Raw genomic sequence first — 24,311 nt, 5'->3', positions numbered from 1 at the left:
ACTTTTACATGGTTTTGGGTATTTCACATGCATATACAGTCAGCCCTTAGTATCCATGGGTGTTGCTTCTGTGAATTCAAACAACCTTTGATAGAAAATACTGGGGAAAAGTTACATTGTTGCTGACATGTAGTTAGGCCTGGTGTGGTTGCTGTGTTGCATCTGTGCTGAATGTGGACCTTATTTCCCTGTCACTATTACCTAAACAATACAGTATAAAAACAATTTGTAATGCATTGTATTAGGTATTATAAGTTATCTAGAGATGATTTAAAGTATACAGGAAAATGTGTACAGCTTATATGCAAATACTATGCCATTTTATACAATGGACAATACACATGCGTGGATTTTAGTGTCTGTGCCTGGTAGGGGAAGGGGGTGTCCTAGAACCAATCCTCCACAGATACTGAGGGACTACTGCATATGGAAATATATACACACACACACTTTTCTTTAATTTTGGTAAAATAGACATAACATAAAATTAACCATCTTAATTGTTTTTAAGTGTACGGTTCAGTAGTGTTAACTATATTTACATTGTGGTGCAACCAATCTCTAGAACTTTTTCATCTTGTAAAACAAATTATATGCCCATCAAACAAAAATTATGTTTCCCCCTACTGCCAGCCCTTGTCAACCACCATTGTGCTTTGGTTCTATGTGTTTAACTACTCTAGGTATCTCACATAAGTAGAATAATACAATATTTGTCTTTTTGTGAATGGCTTATGTCACTTAGCATAATGTCCTTAAGATTTATTAATACTGTAGGTTGTATTTTAAGTCAAGTGACACTTACTATCTCCCTTCTCCCGACACTAATACCGTGAAGTATTTTTTTTTTAAATCTGGTTTTCAAACAGTAATATTTCAGGAATTCTTGGTTTCCTCTCTAACCTCAAATGCCTATGATACCTAGCTACTAGTCTCTTCTAAAGTACAATATCAAAGTGACGTTTTATGAATATTATTCTTTTTTAAGATTTTATTTATTTATTTTTAGAGAGAACAAAAGGGAGGGAGAGAAACATCAATGTGTGCTTGCCTCTTGTGCGCCCCATGCTGGGGACCTGGCCCTTAACCCATACATGTGCCCTGACTGGGAATTGAACCAGCAACCCTTTGGTTTTCAGGCTCTCGATCAATCCACTGAGCTACACTAGCCAGGGCAGAAGTATTTTATTGAGTTATGTTTGGACTGAGGGATGAGATTAGAGAGCCACAGAAGGAACTTCAAAACAGTCTTTAAGAATTAAACTCATGAGGGCATAAGAAACTACTTCAGAAGTAAGTGGCTTAAAGCAGCAACCATTCATGACAGTTTTGGGGATTAGCAGTTTGGAGTTGGAGGCTATTCACTAGATTTGATTGTAGTTACACTTCTACAGTCATCCACAGGCTTGATTGGAATTGGATGATTTTCTCCTATGTCATGGAGTTGGTGATGGCTATTCACTGATTGATATAAGGGGCATCAATTAGGAGGGCTTCAAGTACTCTCATTTTCCTGTTCCTAAAAGGGATTTCTCCACTTGGTCTTTTTTGTTTTAAGAATTTTTGTCACTTTTATGTTTTTTTAAAGATTTTATTTATTTTTTAGAGAGGGGAAGGGAGGGAGAAAGAGAGGGAGAGAAACATCAATGTTGACCGGAAATGGAACCGGCGACCCCTTGAAATTCAGGCCATAACTCAACCACTGAGCCACACCTGCCAGGGCTCCACTTGGTCTTGAAGGCCTCTGGAGGCCCAGGTTCAAGTCCATGTTGTCACTTCGCCTGACATCTGTTTGTTAAGCCAGCCCCAATCCAGGAAATTGGAGAAATAGACTGCACCTATTGATGGGATTGGCAGCACAGTTATATTGCAAAAGTGTGTGTAGAGGAACAAGAGGAACCTGGGGCTCATTTTTGCAGTCTTGTGCAGGAGTGATAGGATGAAATTTGCATTTTAGAATTACTACTCTTGAGTGTAGTGTCAAGAAAGATTTGAAAGGGGTCAGGGAAGAGGAGTCAAGGCAGGATGAAGAGGCCATTGAAGTTGTCTATGGGAGAGATGATAATGTGTGTAAAGGCATCATGACACACTTGCTTTTAAATATCTCAAGATGTTCCATACTGATTTATAAAAGGACAAAATAAAGACGGGAGACACTGAACTGATTGCGAGAGGCTGTACTAGATCAGGCTCAACTGGAAATAACTGGCTATGTTTTGATAAAGCCTTTCTAATTAGCTCAGATAATTTAAAAGAGAAATCTGTGACACTCTTTTTCTCAGCTACTGGCCACAAGGAACTTACAAAGAATTGAAAGTAAGGAAGATTTATATTTTTACCTTATATCCAGTTGCCCACACAAAGTTACCATCATACCCAGGCCTGCCTTCTGCTTTTTCTCACCTATCACTGTTACTGGCTAGGGATGCATGATAGTTCAATTAAAGTAATTTATGTAGAGAGGAGAGTAGTAATGTAATATTTGCATTTTAGAAGGGATTTAAAAATTTTTTTTAAACTATAAAGTGAACAAAAAGGTGGGTTGTCTGGTTTTTTGCAAGGTGTTAAAAATGATAGCATGAAAATATATGCACACAGAATAAAGTGTATATCTTTTAAAATATTTACTCAGCATTACAGCCACATGGGTCTCTATCCTGGTGGTCTGCATAAATAAGCCTTCATTTCCTTGGAAAGAGCACCAAACTACAGAAGCTGCAAATGAAAAATAGGGTAGTCTTCCTATTCTTTCCACTTGTAGCTGTTTTTCAGTTTTCTGAGATTCTTGTATACATGATGCTTGATAAATAAAACAAATGATTCGAGAGGAATAGGCTGTTTATTGACATTCACCCTATTTGCTGACTGGTTGGAAGCAGTTGTTTTGCAGTATAGGGTGCATTAATTTTTTTAAAGATTTTATTTGTTTATTTTTTAGAGAGAGGGGAAGGGAGGGAGAAAGAGAGGAAGAGAAACAGCAGTGTGTGGTTGCTTCTCACTTGCCCCATACTGGGGACCTAGCCTGCAACCCAGGCATTTGCCCTGACTGGGAATCGAAATGACAACCCTTTGGTTTGCAGGCTGGCACTCAATCCACTGAGCCATACCAACCAGGGCATTCTTAATTTTTTAAAATCTATATACTAACATAGTTTTTTCTCCTTTTTAAAATTTACCTATTGTATACCATTTCTTTGTTGAAGAAACTGAGTCACTTGTTTCATTTTTTTTCTACATTCTAGATTTTGCTGTTTTTAAAGCCAAGAGAAAAGACATTAGTTTTATTGTTATGACTCTCGTCTTCCTACATTTACTTTTGTCTTTTATAACATTGAGATTTTTAAGGAGAACAGGCCAGTTGTCTTGTTGAATGCCCCACAGTCTGGATTTATCTGATCATTTCATCCTAATTACATTCTAGTTAAATCATACAGATGTAATTTTACCTTTTGAAGATTTAATATAAACATAGGAATAGTGTGTGTTTTATAAAGTCTTTTGTAAGTTCACTTCCAGTTCTACCAAGTGCTAGCAATGTCCGTGATCTTGTCATAAGCATTGTCAGAGTCAAAGAACATTAAATTGACAGGAATTTTAGATTCCATCTCCAGAAGTCACAACTGCAAAAGACTAGCAGAATAGGCACAGTCTTAAAACAGAAACAGAAAGCTGGATTTTGACACTTTTAGTTATGGAGTATGTTTTCAGTTTTTACCTAATTTTTATTGTTTTTCCTCCAACCACTAAATTTAAATCATCTATGCTTCCCTGAAGCTTTTGAGCATATGACTCTAATGCCTACCCATCCTAGATAGCTAGGGAAACTCAGGCTTAGAGCGGCTTAAAGATGCTGAGGAACACATAATTAGTAAGAGAATAAATAGTTAGGTCATGGAACCTCAGTCTCTTAAAGGCTCAGTTGATTTTTTACCAAAATTCCAGTGATTTGTATTGATGGGATGAACAGAAAGCCTATAATCTTGGTACTTTCTATAATTAGGGAAGATGAAAGAACCAGGGATACTGCAGAATGAAGTTATATCTTAAAGATAGGTTCAAAATTTACAATGTGTGTGTGTGTGTGTGTGTGTGAGACACCACTTTAGGATAATGGATTTTAAAAATCCCTTTACTCTTTTTCATAATAACTTTCTTCATTTTTTAGCTACAAGGCTTTGGCCGACCAAGTGTGTACCATGCTGCTATTGTAATCTTCCTCGAATTCTTTGCATGGGGCCTATTGACAACTCCAATGTTAACTGTAAGTATTGCTGAACTGGGTCCTTGTTTATAAGAGCAAAAGAGAAGTGTTTAAGCATATGTTCACAGGGACATATGTCTAAATATGTGTTAGAGAGTAGTTCTTGACAACAGTTTAAGACTGTTTAGTCCATTGGGTTGTTTCCTCTGTGTAGATGGAACCATCTGCAACAAAACACCTGGGCTGCTTGTAAATATTCCTGGGTAGCAACACACTCCCACTGAACTAGAATCTTGGTTCATAATGAATAAACTATATATTTTAAAAGATAGTTAAAATGGCTTAGAAGAAATTATCACAAACCTTCGTTGAAGTTTATAAATTACTTTATATGGATGTGCTGGCCTTTGACTTAAGAACATAGTAAATAGGAAATTGGTAATTATAATGTAACAATGAAAGTGATGATGGTAAGAATGTCCAAATTTCTATTTTTGGTAGCTTACCTACAGATACATATATGTTTTAATTCTCACCAGATATATATTTATTGATTTTAGAGACAGAGAGAGAGAAACATCAATGTGAGAGAGAACCATTGATTGGTCGCCTCCCATATGCATCCCAACTGGGGATTGAACCCACAACCTAGGTATGTGCCCTGACCAGGAATTGAACCTGCACCCTTTTGGTGTATGGGACAACACTCCAACCTACTCAGCCACTTGGTCAGGGCTCTAGCCATATCTTTGCAGAGGCTGTGTTGAATTCCTTAGAAAGAATTTAGATGTTTGCTGTGTGGTTAGAGGAAAGGGAGATGCTAAGAAAAGATTGGGGTATAGATTTTAGGTGGCTAGTAACTATTTAACACTTTTAATAAAGATATTTTGAAATTGGCTTAAATTTCAGTTGCCTTAATTGCTCTTGAAAAATCATTGCAATTAACTCTTCCCAATCACCATTTCACCTTACCCAAGAGAATCCCTTTGGATACAAATAAACTTTGTTTGCAATTAGGTTTGGAAAATAGAGAACTGAATTGGGTGGCTATTAGCCTTACATAAGACTTCGCTATCTACACTTTCAAAAGTTTTAAATTCTTGTGCAACATTTAAAATACAATATGATTAATTAAAATTACAACTTGGGTGGAGAAGTCAATTCACAAAATTGCCATTGTTTTTTACCCTGTTTTATTCTTTCTCATTGTGCTACTTTTTTCTTCCTAATGCTTTACCATAGAAGGTAACTGGTTAGTTAATGGATATAAGTAGTCCCCAGTTTAAGTTTCATTAGATTTTGCCTGCTGTGCTCATCACAGTTTGCCTCAATGTGGCAAACACAGTTAGTACTCAATATGTATTTTCTTTGAACAAATATATGTATTGCAGGTACACACATATATATGTCCCCGAGTGATTGTTTTCTTCAACACATATTGTTGGTATGAATATAGACACATCCGTCCACTTATTTTAAGAAACTGTGTTACTTAATTTTTTTGCCCTAGTTTTCTGTTTATTTTTACTCCAGCTTTTCTAGGTTACAAAGTTAAGAGTTTCAAAAGTATTTTTCTGATGAAACCAGTTGCTTATAATCTGTTGTGGTCACTCAGCAGGTTTCTCAATGCACAAGTAATCCTGTAGTCATTCTTTATTTGTTAAAAATTCAAATTGAATTAAAGAATGCTTTAATATTTTTGATTCCCCGTCAGAAATTCTGCAGCCTCCTTTTTGACTCTAGACTAGATTGTCAGATCCCTTTTAATTTTAATTAAACTAGTTAATTTTAATATGCCCCAGGGACTGATGTACCTTCTTTCTTCTTGTCCACAGCAGGTTCTTTTCTTTTGTGCCCCTATTAGACCCAGGCAGCCAGCCAAAATGCTGCTCTTTTATCTCTTTGCAGTTTCTAAGCAGTGGTGCTATTTGCAAGGATTTGGTTAAAATGAACGTTTATTTGTGAGGAGCACAGAGTTGCTAGTATCACTTTGATACTCTGTAGTGTCACAGAAGTGTTTCTGTGTTAATAGATGTGCTTATTCTTATTTTCTAAACTCTTTGATGTTACTAAATTAAGCCAGATGTCCTTTACTTTTCTATCTTCCTCAGCCTTTATACCACAGTTTGCTAATAACTCTTTTGTTTGTTTGTTTTAATGCAGAGGAATGGTTCACTCTTTCAGAAAAAAAAAAATTTCCCTCTGGCATATCCATTTCACTTTCAGTCTTTTTTGGTTGGAAAAAGAAGTGAATAATAATAGGTGGTTAGATGAGGAAAGGACAAAATTAGGGTTTATCTCATTGCAGCTGGATTCATTTATCCTATCCTTTATGTTGTGGATTTCTAGTTGTTGGCATCGTGAATCTGTCACCTACCACAGTTTAACTATTAGGATGGTGGTGGTTCTCATGTGTGTTCTTTATTTTTAAACTTACTATAGCTAGTGGACAGAACTCCGTCCTGTTTCCATCAAAGTGAGAAAAACAGTTTTGAGATCAGGATTTGAAGATACAGAAGAGCACATGCATATTAATATTTTGTTCAGTCTGATTATCTACATTTAGCATTCATTAGGACCCCCTGAAGTAGTGTAGAACAATTTACCTCTTCTTAGTAATTTTTTCTGTGAGATTTGTTTCCTGTTTTACATAGCCATGTCCTGGATTACAATTTTAGTTTGTTAATTAAGCATTGTCAGAAAGGTGTCCATGCTTAAAACGCTGAAGCAGATTTGTAAAATTGATTTCACACAAGAAGCCTTACCTTTTAGTAGTAGTAGTTTGTACAAGAAAATGAAATGCCTAACATTCTACCATCAGGTCAGAAGCACATCCTCTTGAGAGCCTGATCTTATTTTAATGTAAATAAAATACCTGTAATCTGATTAAACTAACGTAAATGTCTTCAGATATGTTTAAATAGAGCACTTATTTCAATAAAGATATGCTTTCATTCTTGTAGTTTGCAGATTTTCTTTTGTAAGTGACCTTTCTGAAATCCTGCTAGAGATTCTGGGACTCAGTATTTCCTACTATTCTGTCCTCTTCATATGGTGACCTAATAATTCAGAGATTGCTCAGTAAACACTTTTCTGACATATTCATTTCCCTATTTTATCCCTTTTTCCTTATATGTGCTTATTTACAACAAACATATATTCTATCTTATCAGCCTATTATTGGCTCTGCTTTTTTTCACTACATTAGTGTTTCCTCTTGGGAACTGAAGTGGGTGGGGTGGGATAGGACTGTTTGCCAGGCATTTTTGGCTTAAGACAAAGGCACTTCATTGGGTGATTTGCTCTTTACATGAAAAGGAAGTAAAGTTCTAACTATAGTCACACGGAGACCATCTTGCTTTCTGGAATCTAGATGTTTCAGGCTCATCTTATGGTTTTGATAGTTTTTTTTAATGGTGTTTTGACCATCGTACCAGAAAGTAAATTTCAGAATGAAACCAGTTTCAAGGCTTTCTTTCCCAGATGGTAGAAATGCTACACAGCATTTCAAGGACTTCCCTTCTTTCTTGCTGACATAGCGTTTCTTGTGATGTTGGAACACATGGCAATATTATCAGACCAGGTTCCTGACTATTGAGTTAGTTGTGAGACATGTCTGCTTCCTCCCTCCTCCCTGCCTCAGTTTACTGTTTATTCTACCTAGGTGGTAAAAGGCATTTCCTGGCAACCAGGATGCTAGACACTAGCCCATAACAGCAGTGCAGTCTCAGAGTTATTCCTATGCTGTCTCCTGCCTCAGCAGGACTGCTGGTAGCTCACTGGGAAGTAGAAGTCACAGTGATGGAAGTGAGCCAAGAGGAGGCTGCTTTTAGTGCACTGGAAGGTCAGAGAAACGGGGGGCCTGGAGACAGGTTGAAGGATTAAGCCCAAGATGACCTGCCACTGCCCTCTGTTCCCCTGGTTACAAGTTTTATGGGAAGCAGTAGAGTTTAGGACAAAGGAAGTAAAAAGTTCATGCCTGAGAAAAGGCATGGGCATACTCCAGAAAGAGCCTGCACTGCATACTTTGTCTTGCGGGTTTTTGTCTCTCTTCTGTGGGTGAGAATCTTAGGGGAGGGTTTAAGCAGAATATTTATCAGTTTAGGTGTGTGTCTTTTTTAATTTAATTCTTTTTTATTGTTATTGTAGTGTGTTTTTAATATGCTGATGCATCAACGTGAGCATATAGGGGAGTTTGGGATTATTCTCTGGTTAGCTCCATTGCTTTCTTTACTTTTAACTTGGGTCTATCTGGTTCTAATGGGGTTTTGTTGTTCCTCTGACAACATCAGTTCTTGGTTTTGGCTGGCACAAATGGCATTCACTGGGTCTCTCCAACCAGGGTGATTAAAGCTATTTATTCTCTGGTTAGGGAGGAGAGGTTCTCCCTAACCAGAGAATTTGTCCTCAAGTGTCCTTGTTTAGGACACTTGTTTAGACCTTTCTTGCAATTCACCAGCTATCTTTAAATAGTTTAAATTATTTGGCTGTATTAAATTATTGTCTCAGTTTCCCCATTCCACTTGCCCAGGAATTTTCCTAGCTTCTTACTATCCTGCCTCAGTATGTTGTAGTCTGTATATAAATGAACTTTTGAATGCTTAAAAAAACACAGTGTTGATTTCCAATTTAATACAATTATAAGAAAAGTTGACATGGAAACATAAGATAGCCATTGATGGGTCTGCTTGTCTTAAAATTTGATATATAAAATGTTTGGAGTGCAGCCTTATTTTGTAATAGATTTACCAGCACTTTTAATACATTACTATATTGCTTTCTGGCATCCATTGTATATGATGGAAAGTAAGTTGTTAATAAGTATCGTTTTCTTTATGTCAGGGTGGTGCAAATTATAGTCCACAAGCCTGATCTAGCCTATTGCCTGTTTTTATGTAGTCTGTGCACTGAGAGTAGTTTTTACATCTATAAATGGTTGGGAAAAAGTCATACGAAATATTTGGTGACACATGAAAACTATATGAAATTCAAATGTAAGTCTCCGTAAGTAAAATTTTGTTGGACCACAATAAAACCTACTGAATATGGGTGCTTTTGTGCTACACTGGCAGAGTTAAGTAGTTGCAACACAGACCATGTACCCTAAAATGTTTGCTACGTACTACCATATGTCCCTTCACAGGATAAGTTAGTTCTGCTATACATGGTGATTCATTCGTTTTCTTGATGGTTTAGAGATTTTCTTTGTTTTTCAACAATTTGACTATGCTGTCATGTGTCTAAGTGTGGATCTCTTTGTGTTAGTTTTACTTGGGGTTTGTTTAGCTTCTGGGGTCTGTACATTAACATTTTTAATACTACATTTGGAAAGTTTGGGGCCATTATTTTTTGAAATATTTTTGCTACTCCATATCTGCTTTCCTTTTGGGACTTTAATTATGCATATGTTGTTACACTTGATAATGTCTCGCAGGTCTCTGAGGTGAAGTTCCTATGTTCTTTTTTTTTTTTTTCTTAATTACTGTCAGACTTTTGACTGACTTTTGGCATGACAATATAAAGAGGTCAACTTATTCTGTCCAGTAAAGCTGGGCAAACAATCAAAAACAGCCATTTCAGTGCTCTGGAATTCAACCAAATACATACAACAGACTGGGAAGCATTTATTCATTAAGCCACTAAACTTCAGGCAAGAATAGTGAGTTTGCAGTTCTGAGCTATATACTTTTGCTCTAATAAATTGTAACTATGAGTATAACAGTTTCAGAGTCCTGACTTTTAGCAAATCACTTGGAATCCATTCTATTCTTGATAGATGATGTTTGGATTTCCAGTTTTTGCCTATTACAAATATTGCTGTTGTGACATTTTTTTACATGTTTTCTGATGAGCACGTGTATGTGTATATATATATATCTTGTAATACATATACCTAGGAGTAAAATTGCAGGGTTTCATTCAACTTCAATATACACTGCCAAAACGTTTTCCAGAGTACTTGAACCAATTTATCCCCCAAATAACCAGGCTTCACATCTTCACAAGCAATTAGTATTTCATTTTAGCCATTCTGATGGGTATAGTATGGTCTTAATTTGCATCTTCCTCATGATCAATGAAGTTAACCCCTTTTATATATATTTATTGGCCATATGATTATCTTTGTGAAATGTCAATTCAAGTGTTTCATCCATTTTAAATAAATGGGTCTGGTCTTTTCTCATTTGTAGGAGTTCTTCATATATTCTGGATGCAAGTTCTTTTTTGGCATTTATGAACATGTATTTTGTGCTTTTACACACAAACATCTGTTGCTGGTATCTTTTCTCTGTCCTTGGATTGCCTTTTACTCTCTTTAATAGTGTCTTTTGATAAACAGAAATTTACAATTTTTGTGTAATTCAGTTTATTAATTTTTTTTCTTTTGGTCAGTTTTTTCTTAAAATTTGTTTAAGAAACTTTCTTCTTTCCCAAAACTTTATTGATTTATTTTTAACACATAGAAAGAACTCATCTAGAAAAAATTTCCATCCCGGAATTTCTTTTTCTTTTTAAAATTGGCTATGATCTTTAAAATCGGCTATGCCTAGTTCAAGAGTATTAAACTTATTTTCTATATTTTGGAACATGGAAAGCATAGTCATTTTAAAGTCTGTGTTGAATAATTCCAAAATGTTAAGTCTTCGATAGTCTGTTTCTGTTTGTATTTTTGCTTGTTTGTTACTATTTTTTGTGTATGGTGTCTTCCTTTTATATCTGATTGCCTTTGATTATGTACTGGTTATTATATACATTTGAAAAAAGTATGTATGTGTGTTTGATTTGCAGCCTAGATGATAGTCTTTTCAGCAGTGATTTTAGATTTTTTCTGTTAGACATATGGAGGTGCTGCCAGTCTGGAATCATTATAATCCAATTTTAAGGCTTGATGTTTCCTGAACTACCTACGTGATGTGAAACTGAGCTGCAGGCCCATACCTGGGTTAATAAAAACCTTTGTGGTACCTGCTTAAAATTGTTGGTGATAGAGGGGGAGGTTAATTTAACAATTCATTTTTGCTGCAAATGCTTTTGTAGCAAATGCAACTGAGTGGAGTACCTTTTTAAAAAAGATTTTATTTATTTATTAGAGAGAGGGGAAGGGAGGGAGAAAGAGAGGGAGAGAGACATCAGTGTGTAGTTGCCTCTTATGCACCCCCAACGGGGGGACCTGGCCCGCAACACAGGCATGTGCCCTGACTGGGAATAGAACCTGCGACCTCCTGGTTCTCAGCCTGGCACTCAATCCACTGAGCCACACCAGCCAGGACTAGAGTACCTTTTTAGGTTCTTGTGTTATGTAGATTTCTGCCTCACTAGCTTGTTACCTTTCCATATATTTAGGATACTTTTCATATTTTATTGAAACTTAAAAATTGTTCATTGCATGGTTCCATCTTACTTACTATTAACAGAAGCGGAAATCCTTCCCTTTAATTTGCTTTTGAATTTGGCTTGATATCTGTTTGCCTTTTATAGGTTCTACATGAAACATTTCCTCAACACACATTCCTTATGAATGGTCTCATTCAAGGTGTAAAGGTAAGAATGATTTTTGTGTGGTTCATTGTGAAGAAAGCCAAGAATTTTTGTTTAACTCTGGAAGTTTAAATGGGGTTTAGGAAAACAATTACTATTGCTTGGGAGACCTAAATCTAAATTTTTAGCTGGATTAACAATGTCTAAATAAAATATAATTCAAGTACATAAGGCATAAAATGATTTACTTGTAAGAAAAGTACTTTTTTAAAATTAACATGTGCACTGCAGTTTATGAAGTGGTTTAATTCTTTGAACTTTTTATTTCTCTGCCTATCAATAAAATAACATGGGCAAATGTTATTGTCTTCTTTTGAGAAAAAGTATCAAGACTTAGTTGGGTATATAGTCTTTTGGCAAGGCTGGTATTCTAACCACAATTTTCTGAGTTCTCAACCTTTTAACTTAATTAGCCTTAATTTATTGTTTAAATTTTAATGTGATATTTATCAGAAAAGATTATAAATATGTAACTTTTTAATTTAAATGAAATGTTAAAATATAATGTTATTGTCCAGTTTCACTTTATAGTAAAGTATACAGGAATAGCATTTAATTTGCCCTTCCCAGCTTTGGACATATAAATCTGTTCATAATTATACTTTGTGCTGAACAGAACACTTAAAGTTATGCCCTAATAATTTGCTGAATTCAGCGATAGGAATTTACTGAATTCAAAGCTTTGAGCAGCATTAATTGGAATGAATGCTATTTATTATTTGCCTATTTTGAAAAATAATTTGAGAATGTTTATGAAAACATAAGTAAAACAAGGCAATTTAAATAAAACTAGAAACAAAAAGTTTTTAATACTTACTGAAAACAAGAGGCATATTATCAAGAATCTGGCATTAGTTATTTAAGCACCAGGGTAGATAAAAAGAAAAAACTAAATATATGAGAGAGAGCATTGATCAAAATGATAAGGTAAGTTTGTCCTTACAGTAGATTCTTGGCAGAGTTCATAGATCTTTTGTCCTGTGGACTCGTTAATAAAATGTGTTTCAGTCTCATTCTGCAAAATAAAACCAACCATGTTACACTCTAAAGCTGAATGCCATACTTCCACTTAGAGACATTCATGATGTTTAAAAAAGAAAAAAAAATGAATAAAACAGAAGGTTTTAGTTTGATTCAAGGTCTTGGACAGACTTATTCAGCTTCAATAACTGTTGAACTTCAACTTACTAAATTTATATACTTCACTAATTGTTTATTATTTTAGAGGTGGGGGTATAATGATAGAACCCTACAGCAAAGCATAGCTCTATTAAGATATCTCAATATGCATGTGAGCACAGTGGAATAAATGTGGCTTCAGATTGCTTTAGCTTTTAAATCTCTGCTGTGTACCTATGTTATTCTTAGTCATAGAATTTAACCTCCCTAACCTCAGTTTCATTATTCATGAAATGAGAAGGATAAAAGATCTTTCTAATAGGGTGATTATGATGATTAAATGAGTTTGTGCATATAAAGCTATTAGCAAAGCATCTTCATGTGCTAAATACTCGATAAATGTTGCAAAGAAAAAAAAATTAAAAACCAAAAACTATTAGAAAGAAATCTGGTGATCATCAGTTGTTTCAGGAAACAACTGTTTTTTTTAGAACAAGAATTTAGAAAGAAAAACATTGAGTTATTTACACAAATATTTTATCTTTGGTATGTCAAACCATTATGATCAAAATTAAAAGAAAATGACAAAAATTTTTTTTGCAATATATACTATAGAAGGAGGAATACATAATCGAGTTCACAGAGTAAACCCATAGGAAAATGACTATATCCCAGAAAGGCAAAGAAGGATGTAAGCTGGTGAGTCTATTGAGAATAACAGCATAAAAATAAGTTTATCATAAGTAAGCAGTGAATCTCAAAATAAGTAAGGTAATCTTTTCACAAACATATTGGTTAAAAAGTTTAAACTGAAAGAACTACTTCACTGTATGCAAGTTGGGCCCCCATGCATACTCAATGAGAAGATAAAGTGCTATAGCATTTCCAAAAGGCAGTATTTTAATATCCTTAGAAATATTCACATATTTTAACAAAGTAATTTTATTTCTAGAGAATTGTTCTAATCAAATAGTTATTCAGATATTCCAGCAAAGAGCTATTTGTAATAGTACACATGGAAGTAATTAAATACCTTAAAATTAAAAGAACAAATATGTTGTGGTATAGCCATATGATGTTATTAATACAGGCATAAAGAACACATTTTTTGAAGAACATCATACAGTAAAAGGATATAAAACTATACAGTATGGTTTCAGTTTTGTTCAGTCCCAAAACACATGTATATGAGTGAGGGTGGGAGGTTGGGGGAAGGATTAAAAAGGAAGCACCTGAAGTTTGAAAGTGTATGAATTTATGGATGATTTTTAGTTTCCTATTTTATATCTGTTGTTAATCTTTGTAATTTTTTTTTGGTTAACTTTTACTTTTTAAGTTCATTATTATACTGCATGAAAGAGAAGGTTTAGATTTTGGGTGAGCACCAAGAAAGGACACAAGAGTAAAAACAGTTCTCCAGTTTTAGTTTTGGGTGTTTTGTTTTGTTCTGTCTTTTTTGGTAGTAGCTTCATTGAGATATAATTCACATACCATGCAAGTCACCCATTTATGCAGTCATCAGTACACATCAATTTTAGAACATTTACTACCCCCCCCCAAAGTAATCCTGTACCCATTAGCAGTCACTCCTCATTTCTCCTTCACCTCTTTATCCTTAGGCAAATACAAATCTACTTTCTTCTCTATAAATTTGCCTGTTCTGGACAGTTCAAATAAATGGAATCATGCTGGGTAATGGTCTTTTGTGACTGACTTCTTTCACTTAACATAAAATTTTCAAGGTTTACCTGTATTGTAGCACATAATTAGTTCTTCATTCTTTTTATAGCTACTATTCCATTGTATGGATATACCACAGTTTATCCATTCATCAGTTGATGGACATTTGGGTTGTTTCTACTTTTTGGCTGCTATGAACATCTGTGTACAGGGTTTCACGTGGACATGTTTCCACTTCATCCTTGGTGTACACCTAGAACCACAATTGGTGGGTCATCTGGTAACTTGATTTTTTTTTAATGCTTTCAAATTAGTTTATTTCTTAACCCTGTTTCTGACTAGCAATATACTTGCCTAGCAATATCTCCTAGACTACTGAAAGATGGGTGGCTCAAGCCTTGAACAGTAATTTTTTATCTCGGTATTCATGCGCATGTGTACTCTCTCTCTCTCTCAATAATATTGTCAGACTTAAAAATTTCAATTCTCCAATAAATCCATCAGCAAATTCTGTAGTACTACCTTCAAAATAGGTGTGTAATCAAAACAGTACCTGGTTCCTTCTCAGTAAGGAATCTGCAACCAATCCAACCTTTTCCACTGGCAGCTTCCCTGTTTTCTTCTCGATACCCTTGTTGATGTTGCTGCAGCCACAACCTCCTCAGTCTGAGGGCTTTGTAGCTACTGTTTTGCTGCTTGGATTGTTTTCTCTGCCATACTGGCAAGACTCATTAACTCTCAACCCCTCACCCAGATGTCAATTTTAGTAAAGTTTTCACTGACAAATTACCATCTTAAATAATGTGTCCTCTTCTCATTAGTCTTAGTCCCCCTTCTCTGCTTTGTTTTTCTCTCTTGTTTTGTTATTCTTTTTTTTTTAAATTGAATTTATTTGGGTGACATTGGTTAATAAAACCATATAGGTTTCAAGGTTACAACTCAATAAAACATCATCTGCTGTTGTATTGTGCACTCATAGCCCAAAGTAAAGTCTCTTTCTGCATCCATTTATCCCTTTTGCCCACTTTCACCTACCCCTGCCTTTTGCCTCAGTCTATCACTATACTGTTGTCCATGTCTATGTGTTTTGCTTACTCTATCCAAACAGCCCCCAATCCTCTCCCATCTGATACCTGTCAGTCTGTTTAATGTATCTATACTTCTGTTTCTATTTTGTTTGTTAAATTATTTTATTACATTTCACATATAAGTGAAATCATATGGTATTTAACTTTCTCTGACTGGCTTATTTCACTTACCATAATAATCTTAGGTACATCCATCCTGTTGAAAAAGGTAGGAGTTCCTTCTTTTTTGTGGCCGAATAGTATTCCATGGTGCAAATGTTCCACGGCTTTTTTATCTACTGATCTACTGAGGGGCAGTAAGATTGTTTCTGGATCTTGTCTATTGTAAATAATGCTACAGTGAACTCAGTGGTGCATAAATTCTTTCAAATTAGTGTTTTAGGTTTCTTCACATACATTCCCAGAAGTGGGATTGCTGTGTCAAAAGACAGTTCCATTTTTAATTTTTTTAGGAAATTCCATACTGTTTTCCACAGTGGCTACTATACTAGTCTGCATTCCCACCAACAGTGTTCTAGGGTTCCCTTTTCTCCACAACTTCACCGGTACTTGTTGCTTGTTGATTTATACCTCATTGTGCTATTAATTTGTATCTCTGATTCGTGACATTGAGCATCTTCTCATGTCTATTGGCCATCTGAATGTCCATTTGTCTATTCAGCTCCTTTGAACATTTTTAAATTGGGCTGTTTCCTGTGATGTTGAGTTTGTTAAGTTCTTTATGTATTTTTGAAATTAACCCCATATCAGAACTATCATTGGCAAATATATTATCCCATTCAATGGGTTGCCTTTTTATTTTGCTGATGGTTTCTTTTGCTGTGCTTTTTAGTTTGATATAGTCCCATTTGTTTATTTTTTCCTTTGTTTCCCTTGCCTGATGAGATACAGAAGCAAAAATATCACTACTAGAGGTGTCTGAGATTTTACTGCATAGTCTTCTAGGATTTTTATGGTTTCACAACTTACATTTAAATCTTTTATCTATTTTGAGTTTATTTTTGTGTATGGCGTAAGTTGGTTTCATTTTTTGGCATTTACCTGTTCAATATTTCCATGACCATTTATTGAAGAGACTGTCTTTACTCCAGTGTATATTCTTGATTCCTTTGTCATGTGTTAAGTGACCATAAATGTGTGAATTTATTTCTGAGCTCTCTGTTCTGTTCCATTGATCTATATACCTGTTCTTAGGCCAGTACCAGGCCTTATAGAGTGTTATCTGGTGGTATGATATCAGGTATTGTGGTACCTCCGACTTGATTCTTCTTTCTCAAGATTGCTGAGGCTATTTGGGTTTTTTTTTTTCCAAGATTTTATTTTTTTATCTTTAGAGAGAGGGGAAGGGAGATAGGAAGAGAAACATCAGTGTGTGGCTGCCTCTCATATGCCGCCAACTGAGGACCTGGCCTGCAACCCCGGTACTTGTGCCGTGACTGGGAATCAAACCTGCAACTCTTTGGTTACCAGGCCTCTGGTGGCTTAGTGTATGGTGGCTCAATCCACTGAGCCACACCAGTCAGGGCCTGGGTTTTTTTTAATTAAATATTTTACCGTCATTCTATTACAGTTGTCCCAATTTTTCCAACCTTTGCTGCCCTCCACAAACCCACTATTTGGCAATTTTTTTTGGTTCCATATAGATTTTTGGAGTATTTGTTTTAGATCTGAGAAATATGCATTAGTATTTTAATAGGGATTGTGTTGAATTTATAGATTGCTTTGGGTAATGTGGACATTTAAGTGGTGGTAATTATTCCTATCCATGAACATGATATATCCTTCTACTTACTTTTATCTCCCTCAGTCTCTTTATTCAGTATCCAATAATTTTCTGAGTATAGGTCTTTTACCTCTTTTGTTAAATATATTTGTAGGTACCTTTTTTGGGTTTTTTTGCTGCAGTGAGAATGTTTTCTTAATTTCTCTGTCTTATAGTTCATTATTAGTGTATAAAAATGCCATCATTTTTTAATATTAATTTTGTATCTTGCTACTTTACTGAATTTATCTATTCTAGTAGTTTTTGGTGGAATCTCTAGGGCAAGGGTGTCAAACTCATTTTCACTGGCGGCCACATCAGCCTCATGGTTGCCTTCAAAGGGCTGAATGTAATTTTAGGACTGTATAAATGTAACTACTCCTTAACAAGGGGAAAGGAGTTTGGTGCTGCTGCCAGGTAAAAAAAGGTGCAGGGCTGGATAAAACAAGGGGCCGGATTCGGCTCAAAGTTCTTGTGTTTGCCACCTGTGCTCTAGTGTTTTCTATGTACACTAACATGTCATCTGTGAATAATAACAGGTTTCCTTCCTCTTTTTCAATTTAGATGTCTTTTACTTCTTTTTCTTGTCTGATGGCTGTGGCTAGGACTTCCAATACTATGTTGAATAACTGTGATGAAAGCAGACATTGCTGTCTTAATCTTAGGGAAAATGCTTTTTAGCGTTTGTCCATTGGATATGATATTAGCTATGGACTTGTCATATATGGCCTTTATTATTTTGAGGTATGATCCCTCTATTCCGACTGTGCTGATAGTTTTTATCATAAATGGGTGCTGGATATGATCAAATGCTCTTTCAGTTACTGTGATCTTGTGATTTTGACCCTTCATTTTGTCTATGTGATGTGTCACATTTATTTATTTGCAAATATTGTATTAACCTTACATCCCCAGAATAAATATCATTTGATGCTGTATGATCTTTTTTTTTTTAAAGGAAATGAACTGCACCGTTTTTGTTTTATATGCGTAATAGAGAAACTGCCTCACACAGGATTCGAACTTACACAGTGTCTCACTCCCATGTTCGTTTCCAAGGGCAGTGTCTTAACCACCAGGCCACCAGAGTAATACGTATGATCTTTTTAATGTATTGGTGTAACCAAAAGCAGGTCTGGCTGCCTGCCACTATGAAAGCAAATACTAAAGTGGTTTATTTTCAGATGGCAACAGCCTGGAAGATGGGGGACTCACATCTTAAAGCCCAACTCCAAAGCCCATCTCTCCTTGGGAAGATGGGGGACTCATGTGTCAAATACATCTCCACCTGTCAGTGGAGGCAGAGGTTTTTATAAGGAGGAAGAGAGAAACACAACAAAGAGATTTAGGGAGGGGGTTGAAAGGTTCTATATATACAGATTAGCACAGTCCATTCCAATAACAGAAGTCCAGTGTGCATCATTCTGATTTGTCGTTACGGATTCACATCATCTTGACTTCACATCATCCTGGCTCCACAGTTGAATATCAGGAAATCTCCTGGAACTGAGATGCTTGAAGGTCAGAATCTATATCTTTTTTTTTAAATATATTTATTGATTGTGCTATTACAGTTGTCCCATTCCCCCCCACCTCACTCCACTCCATCCTGCCCACCTCCTCCGTCCCTCATTCCCCCCCTATAGTTCATGTCCATGGGTCATACTTATAAGTTCTTTGGCTTCTACATTTCCTATACTATTCTTACCCTCCCCGTGTCTATTTTCCACTTATCATCTATGCTACTTATTCTCTGAACCTTTCCCCCCTCTCCCCCTCCCAATCCCCTGTTGATAACCCTCCATGTGATCTCCATTTCTGTGGTTCTGTTCCTGTTCTAGTTGTTTGCTTAGTTTCCTTTTGTTTTTGTTTTAGGTGTGGTGGTTAATAACTGTGAGTTTGCTATCATTTTTACTGTTCATATTTTTGATCTTCTTTTTCTTAGATAAGTCCCTTTAACATTTCATACAATAAAGGCTTGGTGATGATGAACTCCTTTAACTTGACCTTATCTGAGAAGCACTTTATCTGCCCTTCCATTCTAAATGATAGCTTTGCTGGATAGAGCAATCTTGGATGTAGGTCCTTGCCTTTCATGACTTGGAATACTTTTTGCCAGTCCCTTCTTGCCTGTAAGGTCTCTTTGGAGAAATCAGCTGACAGTCTTATGGGAAGTCCTTTGTAGGTAACTGTGTTCTTTTCTCTTGCTGCTTGCAAGATTCTCTTCTCTTTAATCTTAGGTAATGTAATGATGATGTGCCTTGGTGTGTTCCTCCTTGAGTCCAGCTTCTTTGGGACTCTCTGAGCTTCCTGGACTTCCTGGAAGTCTATTTCCTTTGCCAGACTGGGGAAGTTCTCCTTCATTATTTGTTCAAATAAGTTTTCAATTTTTTGTTCTTCCTCTTCTCCTTCTGGCACCCCTATAATTCGGACGTTGGAACGTTTCAAGATGTCCTGGAGCTTCCTAAGCCTCTCCTCATTTTTCCGAATTCTTGTTTCTTCATTCTTTTCTGGTTGGATGTTTCTTTCTTCCTTCTGGTCCACACCGTTGATTTGAGTCCCACTTTCCTTCTCATCACTATTGGTTCCCTGTACATTTTCCTTTGTTTCTCTTGGCATAGTCTTCATTTTTTCATCTGGTTTTTGAGCAAATTCAACCAATTCTGTGAGCATCTTGATAACCAGTGTTTTGAACTGTGCATCCGATAGGTTGGCTATCTCTTCCTCGCTTAGTTGTATTTTTTCTGGAGCTTTGAAGTGTTCTGTCATTTGGGCCTTTTTTTTTTTTGTCTTGGTGCTTCTGTTACTTAAAGGGGCAGAGCCTTAGGTGTTCACCAGGGCCGGGTAATGCTGGTGGCTGAGCTCTGATGCTGTATGTAGGGGAGGGGCTGAGAGGGAGCAATGGAGCCAGCTCCCCTCTCCACCGGATTTCTGTCTTTCACTCTGCTACCCACAATCAAATAGGGCCCCTCTGATGCTGGTTCCCGAGTGGGTGGGCTTGTGCACGCTCTAGGCCCCTGTGGGTCTCTCCAACGACCTCTCCTGTGAGGCTGGGAGTCTCTCCTGCTGCCGCCCCAACCCCCATGGGCTCTTTGAATCAGAGGTCTGAGGCTTTATTTCCCTGGCTGGAGCCCTGGGTTACGTGGTCTGCTTTGCTCCTCTCCGTTCGTCCTGGTTTTTCTGTGAGTGAATGTGGGGCCACAGGGTCTGCTAGTGGTCAGACTGCTTGTCCCGTTTGTCCCACACTCCGCCAGTCTCGGTCCTGCTACAGCAATGTGAGTCCTCTCAGCCCTGGCTGCCGTCTCCGCCCCTCCTACCGGTCTGGATGAAAGTTCATTTTTTTATTTCCTTGGTGTCAGACTTCCTTGCCGTTCGATTTTCTGTCAGTTCTAGTTGTGCGAGGAGGCGCAGTGTGTCTACCTATGCCGCCATCTTGGTTCTCCCCAGAATCTATGTCTTTTAAACTAGTTCCTACGATTCTTATACAAACATGCTGTTCGTTTACAAGTCACATATATTAGTCAGAGTCAGCAATTTAAGAAAAATGTCAAAAGAATGGTGGGGTGGGTTATAATTTCCCATGGTTACAATTTTCCACTGTTACATTACTGGATCCAGTTTGCTAATATTTTGTTGAGGATTTTAGTATCTTTGTTCATTGGGGATATTGGCCTGCAATTTTCTTCTTTGTAGTGTCTTTATCAGGTTTTAGAATTAGGATAGTGCTGGCCTCATAAAATGAACTTGGAAGTCTTCCCTCTTGGAATTTTTGAAATAGTTTGAAGAGGATTGATGTTAGTTTTTCTTTGAAGGTTTGGTAAAATTTGCCTATGAAGCCGTCCAGTCCAGGACGTTTGTTTGCTGAGAGTTTTATGATTACTGCTTCAACTTCATTAGTTGTTGTATTCAGATTTTCTGATTTTTTTTGACTTGGCACATGGTGTGTTTATAGAAATTTATTAATTTCACACAGGTTTCCAATTTGTTGGTATACAGTTGTTTATAATATTTTCTTACAGTCCTTTGTATTTCTGTGTTACTTCTCTTTCACATCTTCTTTTATTTATTTGGGCCCTCTATTTTTTTTTTTCCTTCATGAGTCTCATTAAAGATTTGTCAATCTTTTCAACAAACCAGGTTGGTTTCATTGATTTTTTGGGTTGTTTTTTACAGTCTCTGTGTCATTTTCTTCTGCTCATATCATTATTATTTCCTTGCTTCCACTGACTCAGGGCTTTGTTGGCTTTTTTTTCTTGTTCTTTGAGGTGTAGGATTAGACTGTTTGAGATTTTTCTTCTTTTGTTAGGCCTGTAATGCTATGAACTTCCCTCTGAGGACTGCTTTCGCTGTGTCCCATAGATTTTGGGTGGTTGTGCATTCATTTTCATTTGTCTTCAGGTAGCTTTTGATCTCTTCCTTGATCTCACTGTTAACCCATTCATAGTTTAATATCATGTTATTTTGTGTCTGTGTGTATGAGTTTTTCAGTTTTTGGTCTTGTGATTGATTTCTCATTTCAGAGCATTATGGTCAGAGAAGATGCTTGATATGATTTCCATCTTAAACTAATTGAAACTTTTTGTGTGTGTCCTAACATGTAGTCTGTCCTAGAGAATGTTCCATGTGCTCATGAAAAGAATGTATATACTGCAGCTTTGGGGTGAAATACTCTGAAGATATAAATTATAACTATCTGATCTAGTGTGTCATTCACCACTGCTGTTTCCATGTTGATTTCCTGTCTGGAAGATCTACCCATTGATGTCCATGGGGCGGTTAAATCTTCTACTATGACTATTACTGTCAAACCATCTCTTTATGTCCATTAGGATTTGCTCTGTATATTTAGGTGTTCATATGTTGGGTGCATAATGTCTACAAGACTTATATCTGCTTATTGGATTGCTCCTTTTATCATTATGTAGTGTCCTTTTTTGTCACTTACTATATAGTCTTGTTTTAAAATCTATTTTTGTCCTGTAAGTATTGCTACCCCGACATTTTTTTAAAATATTTTTTATTGATTATGCTATTACAGTTGTCCCCAATTTTTCCCTCTTTGCCCCCCTCTACCCGGTACCCCCATTCCCTCTGGCAATCCCCCCTCTTAATTCATGTCCATGTGTCATGCATATAAGTCCTTTGCTTACTCCATTTCATTTCCTGTACTGTTCTTAACATCCCCCTGTCTATTCTGTACTTAGCAATTTGTACTCTTTAATCCCAGCACTTTTACCCCCATTCTCCCCCTTCCCCCTCCTAACTACTAACCCTCCAAAAGATCTCTATATCTATGATTCTGTTTCTCTTCTGCTTGTTTGCTTAGTTTGTGTATTTTTAGATTCATTTGTTGATAGTTGTGAATTTATTGCAATTTTAGTTTTGATCTTTTTTATGCTGTCGAAGTAGCCAGTGAGTTCCCTGATCATCCAAATAACCAGCGTTTTGAACTCTGCACCTGACAGATTGCTCATCTCCATTTTCATTTAGTTCTTTTTCTGGAGTTCTGTTCTGTTCTTTCATTTGAACCAGATTTCTTTGTCTCCTGATTTTGGCAGTCTCCCTATGTTTATTTCTGTGGATTAGGTAGAGCTGCTTTGACTTGCTGTCTCAGTAGCTTGGCCTGTTGTATGAAAGTACAGCAGTAAGTTGAATGGGGTAGAGCCTTAGGTAATCACCAGGACGTGGCAAACTATGTAAACCAAGTTGATGGACTGCTCTGTGACTCTGTTGTTGAGGGCTCAAAAAGAGAACAGTGCTGCTGCCTGGCTTCTGGTGTTTTGTCTAAGAGGAACCTGTCCCCTGGCACTCACCCTGATGCTTTGACACTTTAATTTCTCCCATTATGCCACTGTTGCCCTTCCAGCTGCTTCCCTAGTACTGGAGCCCAGAGGGAGTAAGTCTGCTTAAGTCCTGAGTCTGTTATGGGCTCTTTAAGAGGATACTCCTGAGAATTCCACAGGTTCTTCTGTTACCCCACCCCAGTTGGTTTTTAAAACCCGAAGTTATGGGGATTTATCTTCCTGGCACTGGAACCATGGGTTAAGTGGTCGGGTGTGGGACTGGGACCATTGCTTCCAAGTTATTACTCCTGATTTTTACCCATGACATGTGGGTGGGGGACTGCCCATTCCTCGTCTCTGAACCTCTCCATGCTTCTCCACATCTCTGCTCTTCCTACCTGTCTGGAGGAATGTGACTTACTTAATCCTTGGTTGTTGGACTTCCAAACAGCTCCATTTTCTGACATTTCTGGGTAATCATTGTTTTGTAGTCTAGTTGAAATTTCTACTGTGGTTGTACAAAGAAACAAACTATGGTTACCTGCACTTCCATCTTGACCAGAAGTCCCCAGCTTTCTTTGCTTGTTGCTGTTTACATGGAATTTTTTTTAATCCTTTCACTTTCAGTGTGTGCGCATCTTTTCTTCTAAGGTGCGTCTCCTGTAGACAGCATATATTTGGATCATATCTTAATATGCGCACCTATCCTTTGTCTTTATTTTTACAGTAGAAAATAATGCTTTATTATATCATACAATTGAATACTTATAAGAGTTACAGAATGAAATGGAGTCATTTAGAATGACAGCATAAGGAGCTTGCTGGACCCTCTCCCTGTAAAACAACTTAGTGAAAATTGTAAAACAAAAATTTTAAGTCTCTGAAAATAGTCTTTTTTTTAAAACAGATCCAATTTACCTTTTTCAATTTATTTTCTTTTATTTTTTTATATGTATTTTAAATTGCTGTTCAATTAGAGTTGTCTGCATTTTCTCCCCACCCTTCCACCCCAACCCAGCCAAACCCACCTCCCACCTCTGCCTCCATCCTCACCCTTGGTTTTCTCCATGTGCCCTTTATAGTAGTTCCTGAAAACCCTTCTTCCCACTATTCTCTCCCCAATCCCCTCTGGCTATTGT

The 24,311-nt window shown here is 36.7% G+C and overlaps 1 protein-coding gene across 6 annotated transcripts in view; it reads left to right on the top strand.

Moving 5' to 3' along the window:
- The window catches only part of MFSD14B (major facilitator superfamily domain containing 14B), a 184,973-nt gene that overhangs the window by 44,896 nt on the left and 115,766 nt on the right, over window positions 1-24,311 (top strand). For 3 of the 6 annotated variants that reach the window (XM_053920618.2, XM_024580744.4, XM_045188071.2), the window contains exons 2-3: window positions 4,166-4,261; window positions 11,681-11,743. The exons of 1 other annotated variant lie outside the window; for it this stretch is intronic. In XM_053920618.2, coding sequence (XP_053776593.1) covers window positions 4,166-4,261; window positions 11,681-11,743 — 159 coding nt within the window. The remainder of the gene's footprint in view (window positions 1-4,165; window positions 4,262-11,680; window positions 11,744-24,311) is intronic. 2 more of the 6 variants (XM_045188070.3, XM_053920617.2) reach the window with 2 other exon arrangements.

This window comes from Desmodus rotundus, chromosome 3 (genome assembly GCF_022682495.2).
Source record: "Desmodus rotundus isolate HL8 chromosome 3, HLdesRot8A.1, whole genome shotgun sequence".
NCBI classification, from domain to species: domain Eukaryota; kingdom Metazoa; phylum Chordata; class Mammalia; order Chiroptera; family Phyllostomidae; genus Desmodus; species Desmodus rotundus.
Note: the sequence above shows the minus strand (reverse complement) of the source record. Positions and strands in the feature narration are given on the sequence as shown.